The sequence below is a fragment of the Bactrocera latifrons genome, unplaced genomic scaffold (assembly GCF_001853355.1).
Source record: "Bactrocera latifrons isolate USDA-ARS-PBARC rearing strain unplaced genomic scaffold, ASM185335v1 scaffold_374, whole genome shotgun sequence".
In the NCBI taxonomy this organism is placed as follows: domain Eukaryota; kingdom Metazoa; phylum Arthropoda; class Insecta; order Diptera; family Tephritidae; genus Bactrocera; species Bactrocera latifrons.
In genome coordinates this window covers 230,895-253,347 of record NW_017537017.1, presented here as the reverse complement: position 1 = coordinate 253,347, position 22,453 = coordinate 230,895, and the positions used below count along the sequence as shown (strand labels likewise).

The 22,453-nt window shown below is 39.0% G+C and overlaps 1 protein-coding gene across 3 annotated transcripts in view; it reads left to right on the top strand.

Annotated features, from left to right (window-relative positions):
• Positions 1–2,930: 2,930 nt before the first annotated feature.
• The window catches only part of LOC108972067 (hornerin), a gene marked incomplete at its 5' end in the record, with an annotated part of 63,548 nt that continues 44,025 nt past the window's right edge, over positions 2,931–22,453 (top strand). For 2 of the 3 annotated variants that reach the window (XM_018938532.1, XM_018938530.1), the window contains 8 exon segments: positions 2,931–3,215; positions 7,815–8,255; positions 8,575–8,958; positions 9,064–9,345; positions 9,914–9,958; positions 11,621–11,734; positions 13,343–13,489; positions 13,623–15,111. In XM_018938532.1, coding sequence (XP_018794077.1) covers positions 2,931–3,215; positions 7,815–8,255; positions 8,575–8,958; positions 9,064–9,345; positions 9,914–9,958; positions 11,621–11,734; positions 13,343–13,489; positions 13,623–15,111 — 3,187 coding nt within the window. 3 annotated transcript variants of the gene reach the window in all.

Genomic DNA, 22,453 nt, shown 5'->3' with positions numbered 1-22,453 from the left:
AGTTCCATGCGTTGTAGGGCTATACCAAACGTATTTATTGCGCGCCTCTACTCAAGTTACAACAAAAGTGCCAGCCATGGTCTAGGCTCTCAAGTGGCGCAAATGCGCACAGCCTTATACTATATACGACTGTATATATGCGTGTGTGTATAAAACAGTTTTATGGGACTTTTCGCAATTAGTCGGCGAAAGAAGCTACATTTGGCAACATTTGCCACACAGTTGGGCGAAATAAATTTGCACTCTTGTGTATGTGAGTGTTTGTATGTAGGTATGTATGCGTATTGTATGTATACGTATACTTCTAGTTGAGTGAAGGAATTCGCCAGCATTTGCTTAGTTTAGCGTAGTGAAGGTCATTAATGAAGACCGTCTTCAGGCGAATGACCACTCCGTTCGCATAGTGGCCGCAGATGAGCTAAGATTTTTTTAATGACCCCACAGATGAAGGCGATGATGTATGTGCTTGCGTGTTTATTTCTGCATCAAATGTGTAGACATGGTGTTGAAAATTGGCTCATTTGCTGAAAATTTAATGATTTCAAATGTGTGTCCGCCCTTAACGATTTGGGTTGCGGGCTAAAGACAGCGCAACTAGCAGAATGTACCCAACTTACATTTGCATGTATGCGTGTGTGTATTTGTAAGTTGGCAATAAAACTTACGTATTTCTGCTAGCCTTACAAGACCAAAAACCATCAAATTAAACCAGTTGATGAGATTTTTTCTAAGAGGCTGCTTGTTGAGGTAGTAAATTATTTGCGAAGTTGTCTGCTTTTGTATCATTTTGATTGAAACTCTTCAAGTGTGCGCACTAGACTCAGTTGCTTAATGCATTAGTGCATTTAATTAGCGCATTAGGAAATTTAAAAAAATGCATGAATTAAAAATATTTTAAATATTTTCAAAATTTTTAGACTAAAGGTTATGATGTTATAAAAAGATTTTTTTAAATTTAAAATTTCGCGACTTTGGAGAGTTCAATTGTCGAAAACTTTTTTATTATGTAGATTAATATTATGTTGATTTGCATGTCCGTGAAGTAACTTTGCATGTACTTCCCGCGTCCCGCAAAGACGAGGCTGAGCGTGTACACGAAGGCCGTGGACGGTCGATTCGACAGCGTTCGCAACAACTCGGACTGATTTACATACGTATGGGACTTGGCCCATTTCACCTTAAGATCTTAAATTGAAAGCGTACAAACTACAGCTTCTGCAAGAACTGAAGCCGCTCGACCTTCTAAAGMMACATCGAGGTTTTCGAACCAAGTTTTGTTCGACGATGAGGTTCATTTTTGGCTTAATGGGTATGTTAACAAGCATAATTGAGGCATTTGAGACGAAGAGCAAACTAAAGTGGTTCAAGAGCTGGCATTTCATTCAGAAAAAAAAAAAAAACGGTTTGGTACAGTTTGTGAGCCGGTGGTATCATCGGTCCATATTTATTAAAAATTATTATTATTTATTAAAAATTATTTCAAGCCTGAAAAGGAAGCTCGGGATCTTGGCTATATTTGGTTTCAAAAAGATGGTGACTCTGTTCACATATGGCATCAATCAAAAAATTTATTAAGAGAATATTTCGGTAAACAGAAAATATGACGTTTTGGGCCGATCGATTGGCCAGCAGGATCGTGTGATATGACATCGTTAGACTTATTTCTGTGGGGATATGTTAAATCAATCTATACAGGTAGCAAAACAGCACGCATGACATTCGCCAGTTACCAGTCGAAATGCGCAAACGAGTCATCGAAAATTGTACTTAACGGATGGATCATCTGAGACGTAGTCACGACCAACCACAACATTTGAAGGAGATAATTTTCAAAAAATTAATGCAAAGGAATTGTTTTTTCGAATGATAATAAACATTCCCCATTAAATTTGAAGTTTCTATGTTTTTTCTTTAAAAAAGTAGGAAACCTCGAAAAGGATCACCCTTTACATAAGAGATTGTAAATTTACTGATTAAAGTAAAATTGGAAAAATATTAGAGTCAGTTAAGCCAATCAATAATGTATTCTAAAAGGAATACAGAATGTGTTACCTCTAAAGCTCTGCGTCCAAAATTTCATCAAATATTATTGCGAATAAATTATTGAAGCCGCTTCTTTTATGCAGAACTGAGTGTATGCGAGTTCGCATGATGAATGCGTCTCCAAAGCCCCTTAGCAGTTTTCTATGCCGATTTTAGCCACAACTCTTCGTCTACAAGCGCTTGTCTGGAAGATAGATGACTGGCTGCGTGGCAGTGCGCCAAGAAGCGCATTCCTTTTGCACTTTACCATGGCATGTGGCAGCTTGTTCTCGCTGATTGTTTGTGGTTTTTACGACATTCGTCACGACAAGGTTAGCTCTCGGGTGCAACTCATTTGTCTGCGGCCACAGGCGCGGCAATGGCGCACAACAGATAAGGGGCTAGGCGGTGCACGCCTCTTGGCTTGCGTCAAATTTTTTACGAGCGCAGCGCTGCCAGGCAAATACGTCGCTTTATTGCCATGTGGACTTTTTTTTTCCAATATACTTGGCTTTATTAGGTTTGCGTTGCGTCGCAAAGAATTGTGTATTGTTGCTGGAACAACCTCAAGTACAACTCATGTGTATGTAGAATGTTTGCTTTGAATTGTTATTCCATTTCGTTTATAGTTTTTGTTTGTGTTTTTATTTATTTATTTTTTTTTTTTTGTTTGTTCTCCGCATTGTTCACCCAAACGTATAATTTTTTCTTTTCATTCTTTTCTATGTACTCCACCAACATCATCACATCACCCGCATTTGCCAAACAACCTAACCCGTAACGAATATGGATTGATTTGTTTTACTTTACGACCAACAAAAACCATCACCACTCGCCCAAAATCAACCAACCAACAACCAATCAACCAACCAACTTGCCAACTCATCATTTGTCCAACACGCACACAGCAGTCGCACGGAGAAGCAGCCCACGGCCAAGGATGCACTCTCGCTGGGCCGCATACAGCCGGCATTCACACGTGTCCCCTCGAAGCGCCAGCCAAGACGCGTGATTGATGATTTTCTGCACGGCAGTAGAAGCGCCAGCAACACGCTGAAAGGCAAAACGGTCGGCGGTCACACCAACGGCGGCGTAGGCAGCAGCGTCACCGACAGCGGCGTCTATCAGAATGGTGGCGGCGGCGGCGGCGGCGTTATTGGCGCGGGCATGCAAGCGGCCAACATGATGCCCAAGTAAGTTTACCCTATCCACAGAGCACTCGAAATTTATCCACACACACGCATCTACCTCGTGTATGTTTGTATACAAAAGATTGTGTTATTTAGCTCTTTCAGCGCCAAAGTTATTTATTTCCAATCGTTTTTTTTTTTTGTGTGTTCGATTTTTTATTGAATCATTGCATACACTTTTGCTGATTTCCGGCGGATGTGCACTCAAGCCTTGACCTGCCATACACACGCACACACATTCATATATCATCTGATGCATCATTTCCTTTGACTTCACGCTGACTCGCTGGCGCTCCAACCGCCAAGCAGCAATATTGTTAGCAGTCTTTTGATTTATTTCGCTTTTGATTTTGCGCTTTTTTTTTTTTTTTTTTTGGCAGCGTGTTCGGTGCTTCAAAGAGCACAGCGTTGCTTATGCTAAGCATGTGGTTTTTGCTGCCAACTAACGGTAGCACATTTGTCATGCAGGCGCACCCAATCGTTCGCAGCACCCGAGCGTCCTCACACGCGCTTTATGATTTCTGTTTCCTTTCATTTTCATTTGGCAATCGAGATTTTGCTTTTCCGTCGTCGCTTTTTCCACTCGAAATTTTGCCTTTTCATTAGCGAAGAAATCAAGTGCACTTCTTGACTTTCAATATGTTAGCGAAATTTTGCAGCAACAACAAGGCCGCATATGCAACACACATGTCCTTTTGCCAAAAAAGTATTGTGTTTGATATATAAGCGTTGAAGGCTAAGAAAACAAATATAATGTTGGTAAGTGTTGTTTTTTTTTTTTCTAACTGTGTACTGACACTTTGAGTGGTCGCACCTCAACCCCGGGATCGTGCCGCAAATCCATTCAAATTCAATTAAAGACAATTGTTTCGTCTAGACATAGCAAACTATTGTTTAGTGTGGTGATTTATCACAGAGCAGATTGTATTTTTTCAAATGGAAATATAGCGTTTTTAAGTAATTTAGACTATAACTTAGACCCTGTGGATGAGATAGAATTTCGTTCTTTATGCTGCGCAAGAATTTCCAAATACTACTCGAATGCAAACAAAACAGCTTTTATACTATTTATTTGTTCTTCAAGGCCTAATAAAGGTGTTCTAGCCCATAGACCTAGCTTTGCTTAAGTTAGGTAAATGATATATTCCTCATGAGACTACGACAACTAAAATCCCACTTCGACAACTAAAGACACCCATTTGTTGTATTCTCAGAACTCCTAGAACGAGATATCCGCGCTTAGGAGAAAGGGTATAAAACAAAAGACCCTAGCATATCGGCTAAATGCGCAGAGCCTGCCACAAATTTATTGAGGAGATGCTTCAACTTTAGTTTGACAAAAACTGAACAGTAGAGGAAAAAGTGTCTARATGTATCCACCCCATMTTTCTCATTGCAACTTTAACAGGTTGCGATCTAAAAAATCTTAAAAACCTTATCACCTAAATATCATTTAGACCAACTTTGGGCCAAAAGGTTTTCGCAACTCCRCAAATGCTGGTTGCTCACCAACGCTTATTGAGCTCAACCAAGACTCTTAGATCCAGCGCCAGAATGCACAAAGACATTGAAACTCCTTTTCGTTCTCATCGTGATGGATTCTTACAAGCTGAAGGTCAACTACTCAGATATAGACCTACTTAGAATTAAGGCATTTTCCTTTTTCACAATAATATTGCAAGTACTGTCTTAAGTAATGACTTCAGAGACAGGATAAATTACCACGTACTTCCGGTAGTGGTTCTCTAGAGTTGAGAACGCGTACTGAAAGCGATATTTCATGCGAACCTTTCATTAAAGAAATTCGATTTTTTGTATTTCAAAAATTTGCCACATATAAAAATAAAGCGTTATGAGCTTACGCTAGCTCTTCAGAAAGATTATAAGTATGGGATAGTGCGATCCCAAAAATTGCTATGATATAGTTTTCAAATAATAACACTGAATTTTGGAAGCTCGAAAATGAGACAAACTAACCCAATAAATTATATGATTTGTTTTTTTTTTTTTTAATGGATCCTGATTTTAAATAAGATTTGTGTTATGATAGTATATGTATTTAAAGAGCATAATCTTAATTGAATCTCTTTTCTCTTGRTCKATATTTTTATCTAAAATATTTTYTCGAAAAATATCGAACGTCARAGCAYCMTTTCTACTTATTCAAATATCCYTAGACTCTCGAAACGACAGCCAYTAACCAYGTAAAATCTAAGTCACTTAAAAYGTATTGTCATAGGACTTGTAAAAGTATGCCTTTCATACAAACGCAGAATCACTCTTGCCAACAGGTGCTACTTTGGACKGAGTAGRYAATTGAAAAGTAAAGTACTCTCCCCACGAACACATAACAAACTGTACAGGTCCCTCATAAATCCCGTGCGGAGACATGGACGAAGACATCATCTGATAAGTCAGCCTTGGAAGTGTTTGAGGGAAAAGTTTTGCGCAAGTTTTTTAGTGCTACAGCGGATTAAGGGACAACGGCTGCGCTGGCTAGGTTATGATGTCCGAATGAAAGACAAGACTCCAGCACTGAAWGTTTTCGATTCAGTACCCGCCATTGGAAACAGCGTGAAGGTCTTCTGGTGCTGCTGTTAACTCGGCTATAACCGCGTAAGACGTGTCTACGTTAGTAAAGAAGAAGAACGTCTTTGAATTCTCCTGAGTCGATCTACCAGCGTGAGATTTTTATTATTCGTTATAAAAAATGTAAGGATTTTATATTTTGAAGGGTTTATATTTAGGTTGTAGTTAGATCTTACAAGGTTTGTTCGGAATGTAATAGGACTGAATTTCTTCCGCCGCGACTGTACTTCGGAGCGTGCGCGCACCGACTGGATCTGGTCGTTGCTAGCTAACGAGCGAGCGAGCGATGGTGTTGTCTCCGAGTACCTGGAGAGTCAGTACAAACATTTTCGCGAAACGTGTTTCTGTGTTAGAGCAGAGGTACGCGATTAAATTCTGTGTGAAACTCGAAAAATCTGCGACAGAGACATTAGATATGATGAAGCAAGAAGTGGTGCGTTTCGGTGGTACCAGGCCATATTGGAGAGCCAGGAAGAGGTCATTGATGAAGACCGGTAGAATGAGCAAATCCAAAGGTGAAAACGATGGTCATTATCTCTTTTGAAATCAAAGGCATCGTCCACCAGCAATTTGTTCCTCTTGGACAAACCGTCAACGAGAACTTTTACGTGGAAGTGCTCAAGAGACTCAAACGAAGAGTCAATCGGGTCAGAAAACACATCGCAGTCGATTGAAAGTTTCACCATGACAACGCCTCAGCACACACCGCCTTTCTTGWGAACAGTTACGAAACCTAGTCCGGCATCTGCAGTGTGCGTTGACAAGAAATACGTTGTTCGGGGCCTCTGGAAAGTTATGACATCTCTATTGAAATTGTTACAATAGTACAGAACTAAAATCGAAATCAAAGAAACTAAGGMACATTCCGACAAAGACTTTGTTTGACAGTATGTGAAGGTTAAAATATGAATGATCCTCCATAATTAGAGATTTCGAATAATCACGTCCACTTCTTCACTGGACTATAGATTATTGCTTGGTGTTGAATATGTCGACTGTAGTCATATTAAAAGGATTTACTGTTAACACATTGAATTTATTTTAACTCTTATCTGTCTTGATGTATACTATTTGTTGTAACGATTGTTAATGAACGTGGTTTATRTTCTAGTATATTACAAATCAGACGACCCTTCAAATTTTTTGGGACAGCTTATCAGTTGCTGCTATGTTTCCTATTTCACCGAAAGTAAAACTACCGATATATTTCATCCTCAGTCTTGCGAAGGCTAGACAATGAAAAAYATAGTGCCTGGATGTTTCCACCTTACCCTCTTCCATACAACTTTGATAAGTTTTGTACGCCAAGAAAATTAGCCTTACCGCACGAAGACTTAATGAACAATTTCTACCAAGAATTCTTACTATTGCAACAAGATGAACTCTTAATTGCTACTCCAATCCAAAAGCATTTTGATTGACCAGTACTCTATRTTCCAACTGATTCTAAATAAAGAAACTTCCTATCGCCTGCGCTTTCATAAATTCACCAGGAATGCTGTTCTGACACATGACACGCTTCCAGCGGTTCCAATTACTCAATTTGTCCGAGCGTGGCGATTGCTATGCGCTGCTTAATCAACCAAATTATGCGAAATCCAAGCAAAGCATACAAATCAATATTTATTGCACAACATGACCGCAGGTGAGCGCGCACATGTGAGTCGTTGCACAAGCTCACGCCCACTCACGTGCGCATCAAGTATCTGCGTGACGTGTGTAATCAGCCGTAACAGCGCACAAGCGCGTACAAGATATGCACACTTAAGAGACCCGCTACGCACAGCCACAATGAAAGCACCTCCATTGAGAGCCACAGTGCTCGGTGGCTTATACGCGCTCAAGTCTTTAATATTAAACAATTTATTTTACACCTCAATCACAAGCCTATGAAGGTCTCTATAAATCATGCGAGTATTTTGTAGAAATATCTACAAATAAACACCTGAATATATAGAAATAGTTTTGTTGTTTTTCTTGTAATATTTACGCACTATTTCTCTACGGCCGCAGCAACTACGAGAGTCCCTACCGCTCCACGTACAGCATACCAACGAGCCTCGGCTTACGTCCGTACCATCAGCCATCCCAGCTGGGCAACAACGGCGGTGGCAGCGTTTGCAACAGTAATTTGCAAACACCTGATTCACCGCGCAGCACGCGCAGCGCTCCATGGCCACGCTCGCAACAGCGCTCACTATTCGGCAATAATCCCTCAAGTCCGCGCTCTGTGCGTTCGGCGATCGCAGGCGGTGGCGGTGGTAGCGGCTCGCATCATCACCATCAACACCAACACCATCACCATCAGTCCGGCGGCTCGTCGCAGCATCGGCATTCGTCGCGTTCAGCGCATCGCGATCACGTATCTTCATCCTCGACATCGGCACATCAGCAGCGCTATCGTTCGAGTTCGGTGGAAAGCCATTCATCAAACGATTCACGTTCGACGCGCAGGTGAGTAGAACAATAACAATAGGCACAACAAGCAGGCAGTGAATTGAAGCGCAAGCACTTTAAAAATCCATTGTGCGCGGCGCAACCGCATTTGGCGTGAGCAAATCGCTCTAGGCGATAGCTTTGTATCGCAGTTGATCGCACGTACCGTCGACTGCTTAGTTGAAATATGTTTTTGATAACCAATAATTTGGCGCAATATTGACTTTGAGYGCAATTATATGGCTAACCCTTGATCTTGCTTGGTATATATTAAATTCAATGTTATTTTTGTTGTATTTTGTCTTCTCTCTCACACTTTTGCACTTTCCGTGGGCAGGCATAAGCATCGCCATCGGCGTACCTCCGATAATGAGAGTGAATTATCGCGTGGATCTGGCCGTTCAGGTCGTTCGCATCATCGCAAGCGTCGTCGTTCGCGTCATCGTCGCGACTCTGCCGGTTCGGAGCATGAGAGCACGCGCGGTCGCAGTTATTCGGGCCACCGTTCGTCATCGGTGCGCAGCGGTTCGGCAGAGTTAATCGATTCTACATTACAGTGGCGTGAAGTGCAACGCCGCCAGGCTGAGGCTAGTATGGGTCAAAGTTCCGTACAGCAGGCGTCCGTCTCGAAGAGTAGYGTGGTGGCGCGCAGCATGCACAGCAACGATAGTCATTCGGATACGCATTCGCATCACAAATCACGGCGACATCGCAAGAACAAGTGAGTAGCACACCGCAGGAAATTACTATAAATATGCAGACAAGTATATGTATATTATTTTATATTCTTCTTTTTCTTTTGTTATTTCAATCCATCATTCATCAGATCTCCCTCCGATTCGCGCAATCGCATTTGGTCTAGTGAACTGGCGAAACATTTGCAATTTGGTCTAGTCGACACTGCTGGCATGACTGAAGATCAGCTACGTGAAATACCCTACACAGTGGTGGAGACGAATTCGAAACGCTCCACAATGAATATGAAGATCCACAAGAGCGGTAGCAAGGGTAGCGTRGGTGGCAAAAGCACTGGTTCGGGCAATACGATAACAAACGGCAGCGGTTCAACGAGCGGACAAGGCAAAAATCGTGTGGATCGCATTAGAGGGTAAGTTTTTTCGAAATGAAAGTTGTGAAATACTTTATCCTTGACCTTTATAACCACCTTAGACTTAGATAATCTAAAATGTGTAGCATGTTGAAACCAATCTTAGTAATATTTCCAAACTGCATTACAATTAGTGCATATTGTAGTTATTTTCAGTTTCAGTTATTTTCTATCAGTTAGTTTCCTGAAGCAGCTAGCATACTCGATGCTTAGAGTGCRCATAAGCAAAAGTTTGGTTCAGAACGACCTATATATTGATGAAGCTAAATTGGAGCTTTAATTATGAAGATATTTCAAGTGTAGGTTTCAAAGCTGAAACTTCTCCCTCAGCAAATTTTAAAGAAGATTAACTAGTACTTAACTGGTAGTTAACTAGTAGTTAAGAGATAGCAATCTGGTAGCTATTACACCAACTATTCAGTCATACAAGTGAAACAACGAGCCACTTTAACCAAATATTAAATTTCTCAAAATATATTAATCTCAAAGAATTACATTTAGGTTAGCTTTTAGGTTAGGGTTAATGCTTTACTACTTAGTGCTGATTTTAATAAATTAATTTTCTTAGAAAATGTGAATCCGGTCAACCAAATCTCAACAATGATCGTATCAGGTGAGCTGTTCAATGAAAATTGTGTTTAATTTTAAGAAAACTTAAATTTGTTTGATAATCTGGTAACARAAAATGAACGTGTACCATATATAGTAAATGAACATGTAGGAAAAATAATTAAAAAAAAAAACGATATTCATTATCTTAGCGTCCTTTCAAATATTACGTTTTTGGTTAAAACTACTATCCTAAAGATTAAAATAATTATCTCCAAGATCTCTTTATTGAAGCCTCTAAAATTGCTTATGCTTTGTGTTATGATGAAAAGCATAAAAAACATTGATCCCAAGCTATTCTGAGAAACGATAACGCTTCTCGTGAGAATCACGATTGTCATCGATATTTGTTATCACATTCACTGATCCGYAATAATATTACCAGAAATCAGACTAAAATAMTTTTAGGRTGCTATAAATTGCTTTTTKRAATARTTGTAAMTRTTGTATAARAAACGTATTCARATATATGAAATATAGTACATACGGGAATTGCCTTTTCTRTTTCGGAACTAGTGAACATACATTAATAATCAAAAATCACTCTATACACTCTTGCCTGAACCGCCCCATCAGGTGTCGAAAAACCTCGAACACTTAGTTTATGYTTACCATTCGTGAATAAAAAKAAGTAATTTGGTCCCAAGTCAGATCTATACGGTGGATGAGTCATCAAATTGATGTTTAGAGTACTCAAAAATRCARTWGTTTCAGRCAATRYGTGAAAGCTCGCATTGTCGTGATGASGAGTGATCCGTCTTCCGTGGTTKKGTTTCCWGATTTTTTGAAAGACAACTTCCAAAAAAAATAGTTGTCTACCACGCAGAACTTATCAAACAACMATTTGCTTGGAAATGMTTCGTACGCGACCAATTTCTGTTGGATCTCGAAACACTCATACAGTAAATCCACCATTTATCACCTCTTCCGATTTTATAGAGGTGTTTCTAACCACCCACGATAGCGGGTAACATGTCTCCCCACCAATCGACAGGAGCCTATTTTTTGAGAGATTGACAAATTGTGTGGGATTCCGAACAAATTTACGAAACTAAAACTTATTTCGGACGACTTTCACGAAATTCGTCTGGAAGTGATCACTAATTTCATTTTTAAGTTACTGTAAACAACATAAATAGCGCTTGTGTTCGCTTCCATACAAAATTTTACATTTGAGTTGCCAAATGGAAACASTCAGATTGCCAAACCTCAATATGTAAATAGCAACCCACGGATTACTGAATCTAATCGTATGGTTTTATAGCATACTTTTCATTATGCGAAAGATAAACTATTGAATCAGATTAAAATTAATACGTTGTCCAAGATAGCATCAGAACACTATGCCCGTTTTGATTTATGTAACAATTTTGTTTATTAGCTGACTGGAGCTCCTGTAGGATATTCATACATAGGCTACGAAACCTAGATTAATTATCGTTGTATACTAATTAGTTATAGTTTTAGCAGCTTATAGCTTAGTAGGCACATCGATGACGTTAAGTGAGCCTTTAAGTTGCACCGTTTTCTGTTTTAAAAACACCTTTACTGTATTAAGCCGTCAAACAAAGTTATGCCTCTTGTGTATATGTAGTTCAATGTTATTTGTTGTTTTTCTACCAATTATGATTTAAAAAAGATTTATTTTATATTACCTTCTTCACAGATTGTATTTCCAAAGTTCGAATGTGACTGATAATACGAGTGGCCGAAATGGATCTATACGCTCCGCCAGCACAATATCATCACGAGAATGTGAACGAAATAGCGGCTTAGTAAGGTAATAATATAGACTGAACTATGAGAAAGACAATCTAACATAGTTGGAATCACTTTTTGGAAATTTTCCATAATTTGGGAAAATGATGATTYGAGATTAATGCCATAAAACTTCCGTTTCCACCTATTTAATTTGTTTAAATGTTACAGTGCTTGAAAACAATGATGTTCGGTCTCAACATCTTTTATGTATTGACTCAATTCTTTTGGTTAATGTCTTCGGTATGAAAGTGTCAATGCTAGACTCTTGGCAAAAACCCTGAATGCTATGTCACGTTCCAGCATGAYKGTGGCTGACTTTTTGACCAAACATGAAACGGGAGTCAGTCTATGTTGGTTCCCTGTAATTTTTTTCTGTTGTCGAAACTAAAAAATCTTTTTCGCGGAACGCGCCTTGAGTCCATTGATCCAATATGTAAAAACTCCCAGACAAACTTTTCKCGTCGTAAGCAAGTAGTTGCTTAACACACACTTATTGACCTATAATGATCACGAACCTAAAACAAGRATGCACCAATCCAAYCAAAAAKTTATTTTGATTCGGTTTGCGCACGWAGTTTAAATGRMACAGAYCGCATCAAATTTGATATTTATTGTGTCATCATATTCTGTTGTTTTTGTTGTTATAACGGGTACTTAATYCCCATTAGGATGGTAAGGATTAAATAAGTTGTCATTGCCGTCATCCACCGGTAGGCCGAGGAAGCGTGCTGTTTCGACGGGGTCGGACCAAAGAGAYAAGGATGTCGTGTGTGTAGGGTTATTAGGGYATGCAAAGAGGTGGCAAGTGTCATGCAGGGACTCATTRAACGCTGCATATTTGTTTGATATGTCAGGGTCTATGCTGGATAAGTAGCAGTWTAACGTCATGGTAATCTACAATGGATTTTAGTTTTAATCCAAGTACCCCATGAGAGTGAGGTGGTGAAGGTGTTAATGGCTCCACTTTGAATGGAAGTCAGTGCATGTCTGAAGTTCATTGCGTCCGAAGTTTGGTCGGCATATTATTTTATATTGTCGAGGTAGTTGRGGAAGGACCTCAACCTCAAGCCGGTAACTGTAGGAACGATTTCTGTGAAAGCACTGAAGCAAAGACTGTGTGAACTGTGAGAAATTCGATGTGCTCTTTAACTGGAAGCATACGGGCCTCAATATGCAGTTGTTCGATAGGAGACATCAAGAGACATCCTGTTGTAGCCCTGAGTGCAGTGTTCTGAGATGCTTGCAGCTTACTTTTCTGCTTTTCAGTGCATCCAGGTGGCCAATTCCCGCAACAGCCGGTTCTACAATACCAGATTTGACCCGGATTTTATCCGGCTAAGAGCTGCATTTTCAGAGATCTAATTTCATTTAGATCGGTTTGTTATAATATCATATCCTATAACTACTCCTTAGTTAACTTGTTAGATATTATCACAAGTTGGGATTTTGGCTCAAAGTCAGAGGTTCTTGACAACGACTTAAGCGAATTTTAGTCCCTGACAATTTGACAAATTTTCTTTGAGTAAGCTCAATATATAATATTATCTTTCTCGCAGTTTTTTAGTCATAAGCCAAAATGTKCAGAAATGTCCCTTTACTTCTCTAACTAAACTCCAACTGTTTACAGAATGATGTCCAGCATGAGTATGGGCGACTTCATCTCACCGACAGGCTCTAACCTTAGCCCACTAGAGAATTCAGCGTTGCGTGTTTCACATGAACACACCGATTCCGGACTCGGTGCCGATCAAGACTACGCCTATTCCTCCGAACGGTGAGTACGCCAACAACTTATATTTATGTTGTCTCAAATAAAAAACTGTCGATGTACGCACTCGCCTAAGTCTTATTTGTTGTGCTCCTGCCAGCTCTTTGCATATATTRTTGTTGCTTCTCTTCAAATCTAGATCTAGCGATAGTACACGGTATGGAACCAATAAATCTTCGGGCGCCTCGAGCGGCAGTCATCGCAAATCCATTGGCGGCGGCGGTGGAGGAGGCGGAGTCGGTGGCGGTGGCACAACCACTTACAACAGCTTAATGCAACAAACTGTGAGTAATCAGCAAATGCAACACCAACAACAACAGGCTACGCCACGCCAAACATCATGCTTTGCACAACGCCAATCACAACAACAACAACAGCCAGCACAAACGAAACCCCTTTACAATAACCCCAACTCCAACCATCAAATGGGTAAATCGTTGGCGCCCATACACACCTCATCATCCAACTCCCACGGTCCCACGTCCCTTGCTTCCGCCCATCATTCGACCACTAACCTTACTAACGCTAATGAGAAATGCGCCTCAAAGGCMACACACTCGWGCGCAAACAACAGTAGCAACARCAACAACAACAACAACAGTGGTAGCAACAACAGCGGTGTTGGCAATCGTCTACTGAACTACACCACATTCGAGAACAATCAATACAAATTCAGTTTGAATAATGTTTTTGGCAAATCGACTGGTGCGTCAGCCGGCAACGGTCATAACGKCAGTAGTGGTAACGGTAGTAGCGGTAATATTACAGGTGCTCTTAGTGGTGGTGGTTGTGGTGCTATTGATAATGCTTATGGTTGTGGTAGTAATTTAAGTTCTAGCACCAATCGCATGGATAGCTTCGTCGAATGGCCGAATACGCCTGCAGCGCCCTACTACTATCAGGGACCGTCGTCGGTCGCCGGTTTGCACATCAAGAAGCGCGACGCCAAGTCGGATATTGGCGTGCCRACAAGACGACTCTCCGGACAGGCCATCACCAAAACGCAGCTACTCACCGGTCAGATGCCCGCATCAAGCTACTATCACACACCGACGCCCGTACACACCGCTGGCATGGGTGGCTTCGATGCGCGTCTGCATCCCGCCAAGTCCGATCTCTTTCTCTCCTACATACATCACAGCGCCGGCGGCAGCACGGCCGAGTACGAGCGTCCCTACATCTACAACTACAAAATGCCGCAAATGCCCGATTTTCTACGTGGCACTGGGCAAGCGCAGCCGCAGCCACAGCACCAGCAGCAACAACATGCGTCGCCGGAGTTGCATCCACAAATGTCAGCTTATCACATTTCGGGCGCTCAAACCGCCGATCCGCCGCCACCGCAGCAAGCGCTTTACAAGTCAGCATTCGGCGGCAGCAGCGGTGCGGGCGGTGTGGAGAGCGCTATGCTTTATGGTGGCGCCACACCTGCCACCGATGTGCTCTACTACCAGTTCGACAACGGTAAGCCGCCCATTGTGCAACAGCCGAAATCTTTGCTGCACAAGACCGCAAACAATGGCGCTGGCGGTGGTGGCGTTGCCGGCGGTGGTGTTGTCGGTCCTTTGGTATTCCTGCAGCATGCCACATCATCAGCAGCATCAGCGTCAGTGCAGCAGCCGCAAACTGTAAGTAAAGTTGACCGTAAATGAGGCTCATCAGCACGCTAAATCCTATTGGAAGTTGAAAGCGGCTTTTGCATGCAGCATGCGGCATGTGGCATGTGGCCTTATGTATATGTGGCATGACCGGCACGTTGCACGTTGTTTTATGTGTTTTCTCAAAAACCAATTTTTGTTTGTGTTTTATGTTTTTCCTTGTCGTTTCCTGTTATTTCTTTACGTCGCACCTTTTGTTTGTTTGTTTGCCTGTTTGGCCCCAGAACAACCCCGCGGGCACACCTCAAATGAAGTCATAACGATAATAGTCCTCTAACGGTGTGCTGCCAGTGCCAATTACTTCGCAGTCAAGCGAGAATTCGTGTGTGTTCAAGTGTGGGCGTGTGTGTGGGGGTGTTCCTGGRCGCATTATTTTGTTTGCTTGCAACCATTGCGTGGTTTGTCTTGTTAACTTTTCGTTGTATTGTTGTGTTACCCAATTTGTTTAGCATTTATTATATTATTTTACGATTTTTTAATTCTTAGCATAATTGTATTATTTTGTCAAGTCAGTATGTATATTTACGGTGTTTTTTAAGTTTTTAGTACATTTTATAAACATATGTATGTACATATATACTACTATGAGCAAAAATTGCAAGACTTCGTTCACAATTTTAAAATTCTTAATTTATTCTTAAAAACCTCTAACGTCCCCCACCAAGTAATTCCGTTTGTCCCCAATATAAGATTTGTGGTTTAGCCGGAGCGGTCGTTTGCGTTTTCTGAATAACCAGAAGTCACACGGAACTAAATCAGGAGAATACGGTGGTTGCGACACGAAATTGGTTGAAAATTTTGCGAAAACATCACGAAAAGATGTGTATAAGAGACAGGGTTGACATAGCTATAGTAGTTTTTGAGATATGTACAAAAAAGTTAGAAGGGGCCGGGGCCCACTTTTCCAAAAAAATTACGTCCAAATATGCCCCTCCCTAGTGCGATCCTTTGTGCCAAATTTCATTTTAATATCTTTATTTTTGGTTTAGTTATGACACTTTATAGGTTTTCGGTTTCCGCCGTTTTGTGGGAGTGGCAGTGGGCCGATTTTGCCCATCTTCGAACTTAACCTTCTTATGGAGCCAAGAAATACGTGTACCAAGTTTCATAATGATATCTCAATTTTTACTCAAGTTATAGCTTGCACGGACAGACGGACAGACAGACAGACGGACAGACAGACATCCGGATTTCAACTCTACTCGTCACCCTGATCACTTTGGTATATATAACCCTATATCTGACTCTTTTAGTTTTAGGACTTACAAACAACCGTTATGTGAACAAAACTATAATACTCTCTTTAGCAACTTTGTTGCGAGAGTATAAAAAAAAGTATTCCTCGTTGGCAGTTTGAAATCAACGTGCACCACACCTCGATAATCGAAGAAAACTGTCAACTTAACCATAACTTTTGACCAGCTTTGACATGGTAAGAACAAAATACTTGCTCACGACAAACCATTATCACCAAACGTCTCTACTCAATGAACGTTACGGCACCAGAAARTTGATTCCGAATGCAAAATTTAATGGAAGTTCTTTGTTGACTTATTTCACTTTTCGTAAAAATCGCCGAACACATTTATATATTTCACAAAGTCAAGCGTATACTAAGCACTAATGATTATTTTGATGTGACATTTGACACAGACGTCACCAATMTAGCAAAAAAAATATTTCGAAGAATGTGTTTTCACGCGAAATTTAAATTGAAAGTCTTACTATTATTTGTTCATTGTAGTAAGTAAAATAGTATATGTAGCATCTTATGTGCCTGCAAATATTTCCACAAAACTTCTGATATTTTTTAAACATCTTAAATTATATTTGTATATCATAATTTTACACATATACATATATAAATTAAAAATACAACGTAACAGTCATATTTATTTAGGAACGTRAAATCTACGAAAACCGAAGTTCATTCCTTTAAAAATATTTTTGACAGATGGCGCTTTAATAAGAAGGCGAATCAAATGATTTTTTTTAGAATTGTTACGTGTATTAAACTAACGAAACCATTTCTGAATGCTGAGTGAGTTAAGGTTGGTATCCAGCTCTCAAGTAATTATTCAAGAAAAAAAAATTATTATTTCTCAATTCACGCATTGTGAATGATCCACAATAGAAGAGCAAAACATTTCTTGAGARCTGGATACTAAGCTTAACTGAGAAAACAAAAATTTCCTTCAGCAAAAGCCGAAAGTCGCCATAATTTTGTATTATTGATTTCCACCAGTCCCCTAGATGTTGGGAAGTTACAGAATTTTTCAAAAAGTATAAAAAATTATATTAGTATAATTAATCGKATAATTATTAAATTATCATATGATTTTTTGAGCTTGCCTTGATTATGAATTGCAATTGTTCTTCACAATTTCTTGAATAACCGATTAGTTAACCGATTAAATGATCGCTGTTTTTCAGCTTTTAGTTAAAGTTAACATACGTACAAAAAGCCTCGAATTATAAAATTTTGATTTGATAAAAACGTAATTTTTATATACTTCCTTCAAATTATTATTTAATTTTTTTTAAACTTAATCCAAAAGCAAATGTTTTGAAAACCACTACGTCACGTTTTAGTTCCAGAACCGGTGCATTAACAGAAAAACTTAATGCGTTCTGTGTCAGCGTTAAATCGTGTTTGCTTCTTTTTCCATGGATTTTATGAGTAGCCCATTCATTGTCGCCTGCGCTGGAATTTGCTCTGCCACGCTATTTCTCATTCTCGATTTCGGTCATTTCTTGTCTTATATGACGCATTACTGCAGASAGAGTCATCGGATTTTGAAAGTACATTTTGAATAGGGCAAAATTGATACTGCCAATAAAATACGGTACTCTATACCTCCAAACCGACGGTCGTACTGATTTAAAAGCTTTGTTTTAAATTCTYCGGCTACCATAAAAGTTCAAATAGCTTTTATCATTTGTTGGTGCMCACAATGGATAAATGGCATAATTTGACTTAATGGGGCGTATTAAATTTGKCATTGCACCAAGGGTTAAAATAAATTTATAATTTCAATTATTGCATCTTTGTTTATACTTGTGCTCATTTACGTCAATATTAAAGCATATTAAAGCATTTTCCTTACTGTAAACATTGCAGTTATGCCAGACGCAGTATGTCCAGACCTCATTGCGTATTGTAGCCACTTTTGGTGTTCTTCTTAAATTTTAAATGCCTCAAAATTCTATATACAACTCTTACGATTATTTTAGAAAGAATTGACTAGTATTGCATAGTGGTTACAATCAAGATTATATTTATATTCGTAAGCAAAGTCAATAAATTAACAATCGTCAAAAAATGGATTCCACCGCCAGGTCTGGTTCTAAAGCTCCTTCGTTGTCGATCTGGTAAATCTTCTAGGTATATTTTTGACACAATGATGAAGCTAAGACTGTCATGAACCGATCTGAGGAAAATATTCGTAGAATGTAGCGCCATGCCAAATTTYTATGTTATTGTTATAATCTCTTTTCTGTTTTCGAAGTTCAGTTAAATTTTTCTTGTAGAAACTAAGTAGTTCGATTTGCAGTGTGGTCTGTTGCGTCACCCCGTAGCAATCAGTAACAGTCAAGAACTGTTCCATGCATTTTCGTACAAATTTCAACATCAATTTTCATTGTTTTTTTCTGCTTGGTTTGAAAAAATATCAGCCAATGATGACGTGAGTAGAAAGTTTTAAGACATTTAGTGGCTTTTGATGAATTTCAAATAATTTTTTGCTCCCAAAACATCACAATTTTTTTTTKKWWTTTTTTTTCTGTTTTTTTGTTGAAAAATTTTCTGTGTGACTATTTGAAGAAGAAATGTTTGATTTGCGGAAAAGTCTGCTTGAGATTTGATATACACTTAGTATGTCTAATCAGATATAGTTTTAAAGTCCCAATAGAATAGCACCAATTTTTCTTATTACCAGTTCACAAGTTCAAACTCAAACACAAGGATTATATTATATTTATTCGCTCATTTGATTGCTCTATTGATACAATTTGCTTTTATGTCAAGTTTAAAAATAATAATCCAAGTAGTTTCTTACAACACAAAATTTTAAGAGAGCATTTTTATTTTGCTATGTTTTTTAACTTGTTTATTGCCGTCACCATTACTAATCGCACTAATGCTTGATTTGCTCAATTTATGTGCAACACATTTATCTTTGTACTTACATCTGTACACATAACAGTTTTATAAACGGTACTTGTTTACGAAAATTTCCGAAACATCGCACAAGTATATATTATACATAACGTTTTATCAGCACCAGTAAAAATCCATATTTTCTTTAATGTATGCCATAAAAAAAAAAAATATGTCCTGCCGGTCTTATCACGCAACCATAAAAGATAGCATTACAAAAAAAAAATAAAAACAACAGTTCCCTATGATCACTCAAAGTTCAATAAGTCCTTTAATATGGTATTTATTATTTACCAATTTTATTAATCCGATATTTTATTGCCTACAACAAAACATTTGTGCACAAACATCAAAACAACACAAATGAAAACGAAATTGATAAGCATACTTTTGGGCTACAGCCATAAACAGACAACATGATTTGGCATGTCATCCGCCAGCATATATTATAAGCATGCATGTGTGTTTGTATGTATACATGGCGAACCGGCAGCAGTTTAGCACGCACACATGTGAACACGCCTAAAAATAACACTCGCGTACACCCTCTTTCTCTCACACATACCCACACAAACATATATACATACATATATRTGCACGCATGAGTGCTGCATATGTGTGAGCGTGTGTTCGTGTGCGTTTGTTGCCGCCATTAAACCARCAAATTTATTGACTTCTGCCCGAAGTGAGGACGATTTTTGTTTGTCATAATTTTTGATTTGCCGCCGCCCGGCCGGGGTCCACATTTGCGCTTACAATTTGCTGCTGGCGTCCGCTGCCTGCCACTTCAATCAGCTGCTTCTCGGCGATTTGTGTTTCCAATGGCACTTTTWCTAGCTACTTTTGCTGTCGTTTACACTTTGCTTTGCCGCATACCGGGCTAGACGCCTCTGGCGTATGATGAACCCAACCTAACGAAGAACATTTCGCACAATTTATTTTTATTGGAGAATTATGCCAAGGATTTTCCTGCCTTCATGCCACAATTATTGTATTGTATAAGTATGGGTAAGAGTATGCCCTCATGGAAATTGATATTACTTAATATAGGTTCACAAAATTTAGAAACTATCCACACAGTACTTAAAGTGATTGAAATGAAAATCTTGTGTACGCAAACTATTTATAGCATACATTTCTGCGCAACTGGAAAAACAATTCATTTGCGTGTTCATTATTTTGCAAAAAATTGCAAAACATATTGTTCAGACTTTAACATATATTCTTAAAATTCTCTAGTTATTTTGGTAGAGGTTTTGGTTAGCGGTCATAGTAGTGAATCGAACAAATAACATTTAAAGGTAAATTTAAGAAAAGAAAGATGTTCTTGAAATGATAAAGTGATTTCCTTCGTTTTTTTTTTTTAATTTGGCGGAGCTATGAATCGAACAAAAAACTGGTATAAATTATATAGACTGGCAAAACAAAGAAGGTATAGAAATGAAGGATGCTCTCGAAATGATGAATGTTCTAGCATTTCTTAAGTACTCAGAGTAATTAGCCGAACAAAAAACTGTTATAAATTATATTAATTGGCATAACAAAGTAAATAAAGAAAACAGGGATATTTTTGAATGGTATACTACTTCTTAGAGTATTTGCAATCAGTCCTCGTAGTTAATCGAACAAGCAACTGGCATAAATTATCTGCACTGGCAAAACGAAGAAGGTATAGAAATGAAGGATGCCCTTGAAATGTTAAAGGGATGTTAGTGCGGAATAATGATTCGACTAATAACTGGTATAAATTGTATAGGCTGATATACCAAAGTAGATATGGTTAAAACAGATGTTCTTGAAGGGTATATCAGTGCTTAGTATTTTGTGACCAGTCAAGGTAGTGAATCGAATATATTCCTAAAAACCATAACTGAAACTCCCAAAATTATTGTGAAGCAATCCCGCTAGTTAGCGCTAAAAAGTATGCTTTCAAATTTCATGTTATGTACAATCCTATGCGAATTTTATTTAAATACATATATATACCACTTTAAATATATATATCCACGCAGCCTTGTCAACAATGCCTCGCAGACGCTKTTTGCCTGGCAGCGTTCACTCCCGYTATGTTTGTTTTGGCTTCTCTCAGCTAATATTGTTTTATTGCGAGCGCAGCAAATAAAAAACGGAAATTGTTTTTAGGCGTAGATGACCTTAGAATTTGCGATTAAGCACCACTACAGCAGCACAGCTACGGCACAACAACAAATACACKCACATGGTGTATGCTAGGAATTGAAATGCKAGCGAGCTGTGTCGGCAGCTACTTTGGCTTTGGCCAATAATTAAGATGTGCTTCTAATTTTCGACAACTTGAGAAAACTTTCGTATGACCCACCCACGCAGCAGCGGCAYACTCGGCTGCCGGGCAAAGTTTCAGCAAGTTGTTTGTGTGCGTCTGTTTGTCTGATTGGCAGTTTGTCGACTTGTCAGCGCATTCGACTTGGAATTCTGCTGAGAATTGTAATTTTGCAAATCAAGGCAATTCTTGATGACTTTCGAGTTTTCGAAGTAGTTTGAGCTGTGAGCGAACGAAATTCATTTGGGGCCAGATTAGCTCCATCTAATAACTGACAAAATCACTTTTAATTGTTATTTACTTGCATAGAAATTGCCTATTTGTAATATTTGCTTTATCCTAAGGGAAATCGATTGGAAATTAACGTTGTTGCCGTAAAGTATATTGGCCGCTTGAATATTTGTATAAGAAAGCATCGTAATTTCGGTGTTATTGCTGTTATGATTGTGGCTGTGACGCAATTGGCCTGTGATCCGTTTGGGCAATTAAAAGTAATCCTGTATTAAAATATAAATAACTGTATAAGAATTCATCGCAGTAGGGCTTTCGTTTGATGCACACTCTTAAACAAGTGAGCTTTTTATTGAAGAAGAAGTTATGAAGTCCAGGGTTCAGTGATTTATTAGCTTTAAATTAGATAGTGATTAGGTCAAAAAATGTTTTATAACACTTCTCTAATATAGATGCCGGGATTTTGTAATTTTCTTCAAAAAATGTTCCTCTATGAACCCCAGTACTCAGTGTGCGTTCTCAACTACTACAGCTGGAGATATTGAAACAAAATGAGTTACATTTCTTTTTCGATGATCTGGCATCAAGCCTTAACCTTATACCCAGAAGATCAAGTAAACTTT